At 43.9% G+C, this 14,155-nt stretch overlaps 1 protein-coding gene across 8 annotated transcripts in view; it reads right to left on the reverse strand.

Annotated features, from left to right (window-relative positions):
* Positions 1-14,155, reverse strand: part of SPECC1 (sperm antigen with calponin homology and coiled-coil domains 1) — a 307,237-nt gene that overhangs the window by 214,045 nt on the left and 79,037 nt on the right. For all 8 annotated transcript variants that reach the window (XR_013177470.1, XM_077163993.1, XM_077163991.1 and 5 more), the window contains one exon: positions 13,729-13,912. Coding sequence is in view for 7 of the 8 variants with exons in the window: in XM_077163989.1 (XP_077020104.1) it covers positions 13,729-13,912 (184 nt within the window). In the remaining variant the exon portion in view is untranslated. The remainder of the gene's footprint in view (positions 1-13,728; positions 13,913-14,155) is intronic.

The following is a 14,155-nucleotide window of genomic DNA, read 5'->3' on the forward strand; positions in this document are numbered from 1 at the left end:
TCATTTTCCTGATTTTGTTTGAGCATATTTAGGCCCATTGTTTTTAAAGTCTTTGCCTAAAACATCCCAGGTTTGGTCCTCCTCACTGCTGGTTTATGATGTTTCTAATGCCTTAGTCTTCTCCTTTACCTAGGCCATTGCTTTCTGTTTCTTTTACAGCATGTTTTGTAAACTTTTGTTGAAACCTGGACATTTTGATATTTTACTGTGTTATCACTAGAATTTAAACTTTGAGGCATCTGTTTTGTAAGCTTGTTTCCAGCTAGTGATATAACAAAGCTTTCCTTGAATGCCGGAGTTAAAAAAATAAAAAGGAAAAAAGAAAATATCTTTCCTAGTCTTTGCTGACTGACCTGTACACGGGCTCTCCTTCAGGGTTTATCCAAACAATGAGTTTAGAGAACAGCTCCAGGCCATAACACAGGGGACACCCTGTTCCTTTCTGTGCATGATTCTTGTCTTGGGCATGCACATGTGGCCTCAGGAAATTCCCCATCTATCAGAATAAGAATATCCCCTCTCCCCTTGGAAACAGTTTCCTCAAGTTTCCCACCACTGTACTCTACTGTTCTACAGCCAGGAATCCCTTGCCTCAGGTAGCCAACGACTTGACTTCTCTTCTACAACCTTCGGTAGGAGTCCTGTGAGCTGCCGTCTACACCCAGGGCAGGTTCTGAGTTGGCGATTCAGTACTCGTGCCATTACTACAACCCTCTAACTGTCTGCCAGGACTTTGAGAAATGGGTTTATGGCAGTTCTTGCTGGTTGTTCAAAGCTTCTATGAGGTGGCAGAGCCATGAAGCTTCTCACTCTGTCATCTCCATCAGTGTGGGGCCTGGAAGAATGATCTTAAGATAAGGCCAAACTGGATCAGGCTGGGTCATAATCCAATTCGACTGGGAGCCTCATAGGAGAAAGGAATTAGATACAGTAAGTAAGGAGGGGTGGAGAACACCAGGTGACACTCAAGACAGAGAACATCACGGATTGCTGGCAAACTTCCACCTGCAACCAACAGATAAAGGCATCCATGCCAGTTTGAAGCTATTATGTACCTTGAGAAAAGCCATGTTTTAATCCTGATCCTATCTTGCAGGGGCAGCCATTTCTTTTCATTCTGATTCAATATTGTAGGGCAGATTTGTGGATGCCCCAGAGACCTCTACAAAAGGTTTGAAATTGGAGCTCAGCGATACTCACTGGCACTCTCTACTGGGACTGAAGTACAAACTGCATACACGGACAAAGTAAGGTAGATGGAGCGGAATAAAGGAGATTACTTTGCAAAAAAAAAAAAATAATAAATATATATATATAGTAGGGCAGAAATTTTGATCATCTCCACAGAGATGTGGCATGTCCAATTCAGATGTGACCTTTTGATTAGATGGAGATGTGATTCCACCTATTCCAGATGGGTCTTAATTAGTTCACTGGAATTTTTTAAAAGGGAAAACATTTTGGAGAGAGCCAGAGCTGACACAGATGCCAACACTTGGAGAACAGAGACACGGATGTCTGGAGATGCTTGGAGCCCAGCACCCGTCGCCATGAGATGTTAAGAAGCCAGAACCTGGAGACAGTCAGGGAAAGCCCAGAGATGAAGGCCAGCCCTGGAGAAGCAAAGTGAGGCACCCCCACCAGAACAGAGGCTGAAAGCAAAGGAGCCCAAGAGCAAGGCACCAGCAGATGCCAGCCACGTGCTTCCCAGCTGACAGAGGGGTTCCAGACCCATCAGCCTTCCTTGAACTAAGGTATCATTCCCTAGATGCCTTAGTTTGGACATAATTATAGGTTAAGAACTATAAACTTGCAACTTGTTATATTCCCTTTTCAAAAGCCATTCCATTTCTGGTACATTGCATAACAGCAGCTTAACAAACTAATACAGCATCTTACAGATTCTCCCCCGTGCTGGTTTGAAACTGTTTCGTACCCCAGAAAAGCCAGGTTCTTGTAGTCCAATCTTCGGGGTGCAGACTTCTTATGGGCTGGATCTTTTGATTAGGTTGTTCTCATGGAGATGGGACCCTGGCCCATTCAAGGTGGGACTTAATCCTCTTACCAGAGTCCTTTAAGAGAGGGACATTTTGGAGGACACACAGACATTTGAAGCTGCAGAAGAAAAACACCTAGGAGATGCCAGGAGCTGAGAGCACCGTTCGAAACCAGAGGCCAGGAGAGAAGGCAGATGTCACCATGTGCCTTCCCACGTGACAGAAAGCCTACATGCCAGCTGCATTCCTCCGAGAAGGAATCCTCTTGTTGGTGCCTTAATTTGGACATTTTCAGGGCCTTAGAAGTATAACTTGGAACTTTAAAAATCACCTTTATAGATGCCGACCCATTACTGATATATCACATTCTGGCAGCTTTCAAGTGCTGGGGACAGAGTTATGGAGCAAACACGCACACCCTACATGTGAAACATCCCCCATAAACTTCAAGTAGACTTCAGGTTCCAGAAGACTTCTCCCAAAGCTCTCTCAACTGAAGCAAGGATCTGAAGTAGGGCCTGGTTCTGTTTTTGGCACATTGGTTTCAGTTTTCCTATTTTTGAGCAGGTAAAACATATGTATCCTTTCCATTTTATCCAATTACTAAGGTGACTACATTACGATATGAACTGTAGAATCTAGATGTTGGTATATGGGTTCTCACTGTATAATTCCTTCAGCTTTTCAGTATGCAAATGTTCACACTAAAACATTAGGCTGACACTGGTACTAGTTTTGGGGGAGCCACACCAGGGTAGATTGAATTACATACCCCAAAAAGACATGTTATTCATCTTAATCTGTCTTTCTGTGGGTGGGAATTCACTGGTAAATAGGACCCTTTGCAGATTTATTACTAGTTAAGTGTGACCCGACTGAATCAGGGTAGCCTTCGTTCCTATCTTGGAATCCTTTCTAAGCAGAAGAAATTCAGAAGCCAGGAGTTAGAGAAGGCCTTGGGGGGAAGCCAGGAGTCGGCACATACAGGGTGGGAGACTCTGCACATGATGCCGGCCAAGGAAACCAGGGATTGTGGCAGCCGACACTGGGGAGGAAGCGGCCTGGCTGACGCCTTGATTTTGGACTCTGAAACCATGAGCTAATGAATGCTTGTTGTTTAAAAAAATGAAGTTGAAAAAAAATGTTGGGTTAGAAATCAACTTGCTTTTCTGCCCCTCACCACGTCCATCCCTCCTCTTCCACCTACAGCCACAGGTGGAAAAGGAAAAATGGTCAAAGCAGAGGCATGACAAGGAACAGAGGGGAACTGGCATGGTAAGGGCCTATGACCCCTTCGCTCAGCCTCTGGGATCCTGACACCAAGAATCAGAAACGAGAGTCGAAAGCCTCTAACACAAGGGTTTGTTTTTCCCTGGCATTTCCCCTGTAAAACCAGTTTCCAAAACACTCACCCATCGATCACAGATGTGGCCAATTTCTCACTATGCTTTAGAAACACACCGAGACCTCAGACACTTCTTCTGAATTACGCTTCTTAAAATAGTTCAATATATTCTCCAAGTTCTAATGGCCTGTTATCAGCCTGAAATTAACATCTTAATTTAAAGTCTAAATTAAGGATGTTTCCCAAGCATGCTATAGGTCAATGATAATAATAACAGCAAAAATAATGGAAATAATAGTCTAGTCAAGGATGACCTAATAAACAAGACTACATATAGAACACTTTATCCATACTTAATCCTCATGGTAAATAAGATATTATCTTATCTCAAAGTCAAGGAAAGGAAAGCTCAGAATGCTATGCTACCTGCCTGAGGTTTCAAAGCCTGGAAGGGGCAGATCCGGGGTTCTGGTTCAGCCTGACTTGGCCAACTCCAAGACTGCGTTCCTAGAACCACACTGCCATGCCCTGAGTGAGGGGCTAACTCGTGCAATCAATAAACACTGATGCCTACCACGCAGCAGGCGCGTTTTAAGCATTACGGAGAGTTATGGCGCGCGCGCACGCACAAACACACACATACACACACACATATACACACCAGCCCCTGACCTCCTGAAGCTTACATTATAGCCTTGGGGGTCAGACACTAACTCAACAGGTGCATCTGATGGCACTACATGCCAAGAAGGAAAATCAAGAGGGTAAGGGCGGTATCTTAGCTTACGATTGGCTTAAACAACAAAAATCTATCACCTCACATTTTGGGAAGCTGGAAGTCAAAAATCAAGACGCTGTGGGGCATGACTCCCGGGATGAGTTGGGCCCTGGCATGGTGGGACAGACACCTTCTGAACCAAAAGGGTGAAAAGAAGTGAAATATAATCAGGCATCAGTGGCCAAGAGAGATCAAAGGAGTCAAGAGCCTATTCCTGAGGCAGCTCTTATGCAAGCCTCAGTTAGATAGTGCTGATTGCCATGGTCTGCTAAACCCCAACCACCATCACTCCTCTTAACTCTTAAGAAAACCTAGGGCTTGAATATAAACGTTTCATACACTGAATTTGCTTTCCTGGAACCTATAACTTCCAGAGGGCTCATAGGTCAGATAAATCCTGAAACCCAGAGGGACCAGCCTCTCCAAGATTATCAATTAATTTCATCCCCTATTCTTTAGTGTGGACACCCTTTCCCAACATGAAAAAGTCAGAACAGGCATTGCCCAAAGATCCCCATAGACTGGGAGAAGGATCAGAAGAGAAGGAGCAGTTATAGAGAAAACAGGATTTAACAAACAAGTGTGGCTGCTGAATCACTAGATTGACATTCCTTCCAGCCTCCAGTGTATTGGAGCAGCGAGAAGGAAAAACCTGAGATGGTGGAATGGTCGCCTGTGACAGACTCTGGGATCTGTCCTATAACTACTTCTTAAAGTGTGCTTTGAGAAGTATTCCTTTTCCTTTCTTTGCTTTGTATATATGTTATATTACACAATTAAAAAACATTTTTAAAAACCAAGACACTCGCAAGACCACCTTGCTTTTTCTGGGGCTGGTAGTGTCCTGGTACCGAGCTGCCGCCTTCCTGGGGGCTTCCTGGGGGCACGGCTGCCTTGGCTTCTGCCCAGGGTCTTCTCCAACCGCATCCAAATTTCTCCTGCTTAAAAACGATTCCAGCGGCATGTGCAGCCATTGCCCACACTCTGGCTGTCCCCAGCTGTGTCTCACGCAGCCGGCGGAGCCTCGGCGGTTCCACAGTGGCAGAGAGGAAGGGGCGGTGCTCTGCGCGGGTCATGAGTGGAGGCCGAGCCACTGTAGGTGGTTTCTGGAGCTGCAAGATAAGATCCTATGACTCCTGTCAGCTTCCCCTTCTCTGGCTTCATAGTTTCTACGTTTTCCCTGGAGCAGCAGAAATGAATAAACTTCCAGATATATTACCCTCCTTGGAAAGTGGAGAATAATGTTGACAGGGTATCTAAGGATGGGACAGGAGTTATGAAAACAGCAGGCACAATTAAGAACATAACAATTTTGACAGCTGTGATTACATTATCAAAGGTCATTTGAGGAGATTGCCGAGGGGCGCGGGCTTCCCCGGGCCGGGTGGCAAGCAGCTGGAGTCCTTCCCTTCCTTCTTCCCGGGCCAGCTGGGAGAATTGGACACACGGTCCCCTCAAGCCATGGCGGCTGGCGCCCCCCCAACGCGTGGCCCCCCGGACCAACTGGGAGAATTAGATCGGAGATCCCCAGGCCGTGGAGAACGGTGACCAGGGTCCCTTCCAAACACGTGGCTTCCCGGTCCGGCTGGGAACAGTGCACTCTCCCAGGCCGCGGCAGCTGGGGCCCTCCCGCCACGCTTGGCGCCCCAGGCCGACTAGGAGATTCGGACGGGTGCTCTCCTGGGCTGCGGCGGCCAGCGACCCTTCCCGCGTTCGGATCCCTGGGCCGGCTGGCACTCTTTCAAGCCACTTCGGCTGGCGAACCTCCCCCACGGCGAGAGTTTTCCAAAGTTAAAGGACCCACAGCATCTTTTACTGGTGGGACCCCCAGACGAGTGCCACGAGTGCCAACTACTGGGTAGGATATGAAAAACAGAACCCAGAGATTTCACAGAAAAATCTTTCAACCTATTGGGTCCAACACCCAGGGAAATCTGACTAAATGCCCAGACGCCAGCAGAAGATAATGGATCACGCTCAGAAAATTGAAAATAGGGCCCAGTCAAAGGAACAAACCAATAGTTCAAATGAGATACAGGAGCTGAGACAACTAATGCTGAATATACGAACAGAAATGGAAAACCTCTTCAAAAACGAAATCGATAAATTGAGGGAGGACATGAAGAAGACATGGGCTGAACAAAAAGAAGAAATAGAAAAACTGAAAAAACAAATCACAGAACTTATGGAAGTGAAGGATAAAGTAGAAAAGATGGAAAAAACAATGGATACCTACAATGATAGATTTAAAGAGACAGAAGATAGAATTAGTAATTTGGAGGATGGAACATCTCTATTCCAAAAAGAAACAGAAACTATAGGGAAAAGAATGGAAAAATTTGAACAGGGGATCAGGGAACTGAAGGACAATATGAAGCGCACAAATATACGTGTTGTGGGTGTCCCAGAAGGAGAAGAGAAGGGAAAAGGAGGAGAAAAACTAATGGAAGAAATTATCACTGAAAATATCCCAACTCTTATGAAAGACCTAAAATTACAGATCCAAGAAGTGCAGCGCACCCCAAAGAGAATTGACCCAAATAGGCGTTCTCCAAGACACTTACTAGTTAGAATGTCAGAGGTCAAAGAGAAAGAGAGGATCTTGAAAGCAGCAAGAGAAAAACAATCCATCACATACAAGGGAAACCCAATAAGACTATGTGTAGATTTCTCAGCAGAAACCATGGAGGCTAGAAGACAGTGGGATGATATATTTAAATTACTAAAAGAGAAAAACTGCCAACCAAGACTTCTATATCCAGCAAAATTGTCCTTCAAAAATGAGGGAGAAATTAAAACATTCTCAGACAAAAAGTCACTGAGAGAATTTGTGACCAAGAGACCAGCTCTGCAAGAAATACTAAAGGGAGCACTAGAGTCAGATACGAAAAAACAGAAGAGAGAGGTATGGAGAAGAGTGTAGAAAGAAGGAAAATCAGATATGATGTACATAATACAAAAGGCAAAATGGTAGAGGAAAATATTATCCAAACAGCAATAACACTAAATGTTAATGGACTGAATTCCCCAATCAAAAGACATAGACTGGCAGAATGGATTAAAAAACAGGATCCTTCTATATGCTGTCTACAGGAAACACATCTTAGACCCAAGGATAAACATAGGTTTATCCTTGTTTCACTTGTATCCAAGTGAAAGCTTGGGAAAAGATATTTCATGCAAATAACAACCAGAAAAGAGCAGGAGTAGCTATACTAATATCCAACAAATTAGACTTCAAATGTAAAACAGTTAAAAGAGACAAAGAAGGACACTATCTACTAATAAAAGGAACAATTAAACAAGAAGACATAACAATCATAAATATTTACGCACCGAACCAGAATGCCCCAAAATATGTGAGGAATACACTGCAAACACTGAAAAGGGAAATAGACACATCTACCATAATAGTTGGAGACTTCAATTCACCACTCTCATCAATGGACAGAACATCTAGACAGAGGATCAATAAAGAAATAGAGAATCTGAATATTACTATAAATGAGCTAGACTTAACAGACATTTATAGGACATTACATCCCACAACAGCAGGATACACCTTTTTCTCAAGTGCTCATGGATCATTCTCAAAGATAGACCATATGCTGGGTCACACAGCAAGTCTTAACAAATTTAAAAAGACTGAAATCATACACAACACTTTCTCGGATCATAAAGGAATGAAGTTGGAAATCAATAATAGGCAAAGTGCCAGAAAATTCACAAATACGTGAAGGCTCAACAACACACTCTTAAACAACGAGTGGGTCAAAGAAGAAATTGCAAGAGAAATTAGTAAATACCTCGAGGCGAATGAAAACGAAAACACAACATATCAAAACTTATGGGACGCAGCAAAGGCAGTGCTAAGAGGGAAATTTATTGCCCTAAATGCCTATATCAGAAAAGAAGAAAAGGCAAAAATTCAGGATTTAACTGTCCACTTGGAAGAACTGGAGAAAGAACTGCAAATTAATCCCAAAGCAAGCAAAAGGAAAGAAATAACAAAGATTAGAGTAGAAATAAACGAAATTGAAAACAACAGAGAAAACCAATAAGACCAGAAGTTGGTTCTATGAGAAAATCAATAAGATTGATGGGCCCTTAGCAAGATTGACAAAAAGAAGAAGAGAGAGGATGCAAATAAATAAGATCAGAAATGGAAGAGGAGACATAACTACTGACCTCACAGAAATAAAGGAGGTAATAACAGGATACTATGAACAACTTTACGCTAATAAATACAACAATTTAGAGGAAATGGACGGGTTCCTGGAAAGACATGAACAACCAACTTTGACTCAAGAAGACATAGATGACCTCAACAAACCAATCACAAGTAAAGAAATGGAATCAGTCATTCAAAAGCTTTCTAAAAAGAAAAGTCCAGGACCAGATGGCTTCACATGTGAATTCTATCAAACATTCCAGAAAGAATTAGTACCAACTCTCCTCAAACTCTTCAAAAAAATCGAAGTGGAGGGAAAACTACCTAATTCATTCTATGAAGCCAACATCACCCTCATACCAAAACCAGGCAAGGATATTACAAAAAAAGAAAACTACAGACCAATCTCTCTAATGAATATAGATGCAAAAATCCTCAATAAAATTCTAGCAAATCGTATCCAACAACACATTAAAAGAATTATACATCATGACCAAGTAGGATTCATCCCAGGTATGCAAGGATGGTTCAACATAAGAAAATCAATTAATGTAATACACCATATCAACAAATCAAAGCAGAAAAATCACATGATCATCTCAATTGATGCAGAGAAGGCATTTGACAAGATTCAACATCCTTTCCTGTTGAAAACACTTCAAAAGATAGGAATACAAGGGAACTTCCTTAAAATGATAGAGGGAATATATGAAAAACCCACAGCTAATATCACCCTCAATGGGGAAAAATTGAAAATTTTCCCCCTAAGATCAGGAACAAGACAAGGATGTCCATTATCACCACTATTATTCAACATTGTATTGGAGGTTCTAGCCAGAGCAATTAGACAAGAAAAAGAAATACAAGGCATCAAAATTGGAAAGGAAGAAGTAAAACTATCACTGTTTGCAGACGATATGATACTATACATCGAAAACCCGGAAAAATCCACAACAAAACTACTAGAGCTAATAAATGAGTACAGCAAAGTAGCAGGTTACAAGATCAACATTCAAAAATCTGTAGCATTTCTATACACTAGTAATGAACAACTGAGGGGGAAATCAAGAAACGAATCCCATTTACAATTGCAACTAAAAGAATAAAATACCTAGGAATAAATTTAACTAAAGAGACAAAAAACCTATATAAAGAAAACTACAAAAAACTGTTAAAAGAAATCACAGAAGACCTAAATAGATGGAAGGGCATACCGTGTTCATGGATTGGAAGACTAAATACAGTTAAGATGTCAATCCTACCTAAATTGATTTACAGATTCAATGCAATACCAATCAAAATCCCAAAAACTTATTTTTCAGAAATAGAAAAACCAATAAGCAAATTTTCTGGAAGGGCAGGGTGCCCCGAATTGCTAAAATCATCTTGAGGAAAAAAAACGAAGCTGGAGGTCTCGCGCTGCCTAACTTTAAGGCATATTATGAAGTCACAGTGGTCAAAACAGCATGGTATTGGCATAAAAATAGATATATCGACCAATGGAATCAAATAGAGTGCTCAGATATAGACCCTCTCATCTATGGACATTAGATTTTTGATAAGGCAGTCAAGCCAACTCACCTGGGACAGAACAGTCTCTTCAATAAATGGTGCCTAGAGAGCTGGATATCCATATGTAAAAGAATGAAAGAAGACCCATATCTCACACCCTACACAAAAGTTAACTCAAAATGGATCAAAGATCTAAACATTAGGTCTAAGACCATAAAACAGTTAGAGGAAAATGTAGGGAGATATCTTATGAAACTTACAATTGGAGGCAGTTTTATGGACCTTAAACCTAAAGCAAGAGCACTGAAGAAGGAAATAAAGAAATGGGAGCTCCTCAAAATTAAACACTTTTGTGCATCAAAGAAATTCATCAAGAAAGTAGAAAGACAGCCTACACAATGGGAGACAATATTGAAATGACATATCAGATAAAGGTCTAGTATCCAGAATTTATAAAGAGATTGTCCAACTCAACAACAAAAAGACAGCCAATCCAACTACAAAATGGGAAAAAGACTTGAACAGACACCTCTCAGAAGAGGAAATACAATTGGCCAAAAGGCACATGAAGAGATGCTCAATGTCCTTGGCCATTAGAGAAATGCAAATCAAAACCACAATGAGATATCATCTCACACCCACCAGAATGGCCATTATCAACAAAACAGAAAATGACAAGTGCTGGAGAGGATGCGGAGAAAGAGGCACACTTATCCACTGTTGGTGGGAATGTCAAATGGTGCAACCACTGTGGAAGGCAGTTTGGCGGTTCCTCAAAAAGCTGAATATAGAATTGCCATACGACCCAGCAATACCATTGCTAGGTATCTACTCAAAGGACTTAAGGGCAAAGACACAAACGGACATTTGCACACCAATGTTTATAGCAGCGTTATTTACAATTGCAAAGAGATGGAAACAGCCAAAATGTCCATCAACAGACGAGTGGCTAAACAAACTGTGGTATATACATACGATGGAATATTATGCAGCTTTAAGACAGAATAAACTCATGAAGCATGTAATAACATGGATGGACCTAGAGAACATTATGCTGAGTGAGTCTAGCCAAAATCTAAAGGACAAATACTGTATGGTTCCACTGATGTGAACCGACATTCGAGAATAAACTTGGAATATGTCATTGGTAACAGAGTCCAGCAGGAGTTAGAAACATGGTAAGATAACGGGTAATTGGAGCTGAAGGGATACAGACTGTGCAACAGGACTAGATACAAAAACTCAAAAATGGACAGCACAATAATACCTAATTGTAATATAATTATGTTAAAACACTGAATGAAGCTGCATCTGAGCTATAGTTTTTTTTTGTTTGTTTGTCTTTTGTTTTTTTCTTTTTTTATTAGTATTATTATTTTTATTTTTTTTTCTATATTAACATTCTATATCTTTTTCTGTTGTTTTGCTAGTTCTTTTCCTAAATCGATGCAAATGTACTAAGAAATGATGATCATGCATCTATGTGATGATGTTAAGAATTACTGATTGCATATGTAGAATGGAATGATTTCTAAATGTTGGGTTAATCTCTTTTTTTTCTTTAATTAATTAAAAAAAAAAAAACGATTCCAGCAATGGGGACTGAAGCCCACCCGAATCCTATGAGCCACGCCTAACTGGGACCTTCAAACATCTTCACCACAGATGAGTCCACGCTTCAACAGAATCATCTTCAAAGGAGCCAGTGGCAAAGGGCAGCACCGCAGGAGGGCAGGTGAAGCTGCGTGCACGCCTCTGGGTGGGCCACACGGTGTACCCATCATGGTGGGCCGAGCTTCTGATAAAGTGACCAGAGTGAGCACAGGCCTGGCCAGAGGTGAACAGCGGATGTGCAGGAACATGTGGGCGGCGGGGCGGGCAGACGGAGCGGCGAGTGCCAAGGTGCCGGCAGGGGGGCGGCCAGGGGCCCAGCGTGGTGGAGCACAAGAGGCGCCGGGCCGGGCCTGGGAGGGCCCTACTGCCCACTGCAGGTATTTGCTTCTCAGCGAGTGACTGAGGAGTACCACGAGGGCTTCACATGGGGGAGCAACGCGGCGCACGTTTTAACAGAACCACCGTGGCTTCTGCCGAGTGCAGAATGGAGGGGTACAAAAGCAGGGAGACCCTTTAGGAAGCCAGTGCAAGAAAGGGTGGTGGTAAGTAAGACCTGGTGGCCACAGGGGAGCTGGACCTGGAGCATATGTTTCAGGGAGAAGTGACGGCATTTTGCTGATGGACTGCGAGTTGTGAGAAAGAAGGGGCTCCGGCCTGGGCAAGTGGATGGACAGAGCTGCCACCTACCCAATGAGAAGACTTGGGAGACGCAGGTTTGGGGGATGGGGAGAAATCAAAATTCAATTTTGGACGTGCTACATTTGAGGCATCTTTTAGACAGTCAAGGGACAGCATGACAGACAGGGCAGTTGGATTTCAGTCTGGAGAGGTCCTGGCTGAAGATGCAAATTTGGGAATAATCTATGTATTTTATCAGAAGACAGTGTTAGAAGCCATGAGATAGGACAATATCACCTGGCACAGCTCCTCTTGACAGGGACAGGGGTGTCCCTCCGGGAGCAGGATGGAAATTCGAGGGGCAATTTTGGTTGCCCTGGGACTGGAAGTGCTACTCAGCTTTAATAGGTGGGAAATGGACAGGAAATCAAGACATCCCACAACACACGGGGCAATCCTGTGCCAAGAACTGTCCTGCCCCCGCCCCCACAATGTTCACATACTCTGCAGACACCCAGGTGAAACACCAGTTTATCATCCCCTCACCCAGAGTCTCCGTTCGTTTGACATATAAAAGCATTGTATTGCTTGTCCAGCTTTAACACACGCTGAGCCCCGGCCCCACCCGTCAGAGCCCAAGGAGAGGGGCTGGCAGAGGCAAGGGCACAGGTGCTGCCCTGAGGGTGGAGCAACCCCGACAGGAAGCCGTCAGACAGGGGGGAGGTCCACCATATGAGAGGGACGGAGAGGGCCAGGCCCCCTGATGGACAGTGGTGCAAGAAACGAGGGCAGCGGCTGGGACTGTGCTGTGAGACGCTCTGCAGGCTCCCCTTCCCCAGCCCGCCACACCTCTGGACAACCCCATGCTGGTTTGAAAGGAAGTATGCCCCCTAAGAAAAGCCATGTTTTGATATAAATCCCATTTCATAAAGGTAGAATAATCCCTATTCAATACTGTATATTTGAAACTGTAATGAGATCATCTCCCTGGTTGATGTGATTTAGTCAAGAATGGTTGTTAAACTGGATTAGCAGATGACATGTCTCCACCCATTTGAGTGGGTCTTGGTTGGTTTACTGGAGCCCTATAAAAGAGGAAACATTTTGGAGAGAGAGATTCAGAGAGAGCAGAGAATGCTGCGACACTACAAAGCAGAGAGTCCACCAGCCAGCAACCTTTGGAGATGAAGAAGGAAGACGCCTCCCGGGAAGCTTCATGAAACAGGAAGCCAGGAGACAAAGCCAGCAGATGACACCGTGTTCGCCATGTGCCCTCTCAGCCAAGAAAGAAGCCCTGACTGTGTTCGCCATGTGCCTTCTCACTTGAGAGAGAAACCCTCAACTTCATCGGCCTTCTTGAACTAACGTATCTTTCCCTGGATGGATGCTTTTGACTGGAAATTTCTATAGACTTGTTTTAATTGGACATTTTCTCGGCCTTAGAACTGTAAACCAGCAATTCATTAAATTCCCCTTGGTAAAAGCCATCCCGTTTCTGGTATATTGCATTCCAGCAGCTAGCAAACCAGAACAAACCCCTTTCCTCCATCCCTTCCAGCCAGCACGCCGGGCCTTGGGGGCCGCCTCCTCTCCCTCGAAGGGTCCCCAGGTCTGCCTGGTGCAGGCGCCACTCCCCCCATCCCAGGGACCCTCGGGGGCCCATGAGACCTGTCCTGTGCAGATCAGCCCGTACCTTGCTGAGTCGAGACTCAAAGGCCAGAGACGTTGAGGACTTGGATGTCTTCATGCCAGAAGTGGCCGCAGGGAGGGGCCGGGCCCGGTCAGCCCCATGGCTCCCAGCTTTGACCACAGGGCTCCAGGGTTTGGCTGCGCTCTTCATGTTTGCCCCAGGGAGGTCTGCCTGTCTGTCCGTCTGCCTGCAGAATATCAGAAAAGGAAAAGGTATGTTTCTACAATCTTGAACTTGCAAGTGCTTTCACACAGCTTTACCCCATAGACCACAGCCACCTATGACGCTATGGAAAACGAGGGCTTGGGATTTAGCTGGAAAGAGACCAGCCTATTCTAACAAAGCTGCCTTTGTTCTCTACTGGGTTAATGTGTGTAACTCCGTAACGGCTTTTATCTAACAATTGCAGAATATGCACAATGTCATGCAT

Source organism: Tamandua tetradactyla, chromosome 6 (assembly GCF_023851605.1).
Source record: "Tamandua tetradactyla isolate mTamTet1 chromosome 6, mTamTet1.pri, whole genome shotgun sequence".
Lineage (NCBI taxonomy): Eukaryota > Metazoa > Chordata > Mammalia > Pilosa > Myrmecophagidae > Tamandua > Tamandua tetradactyla.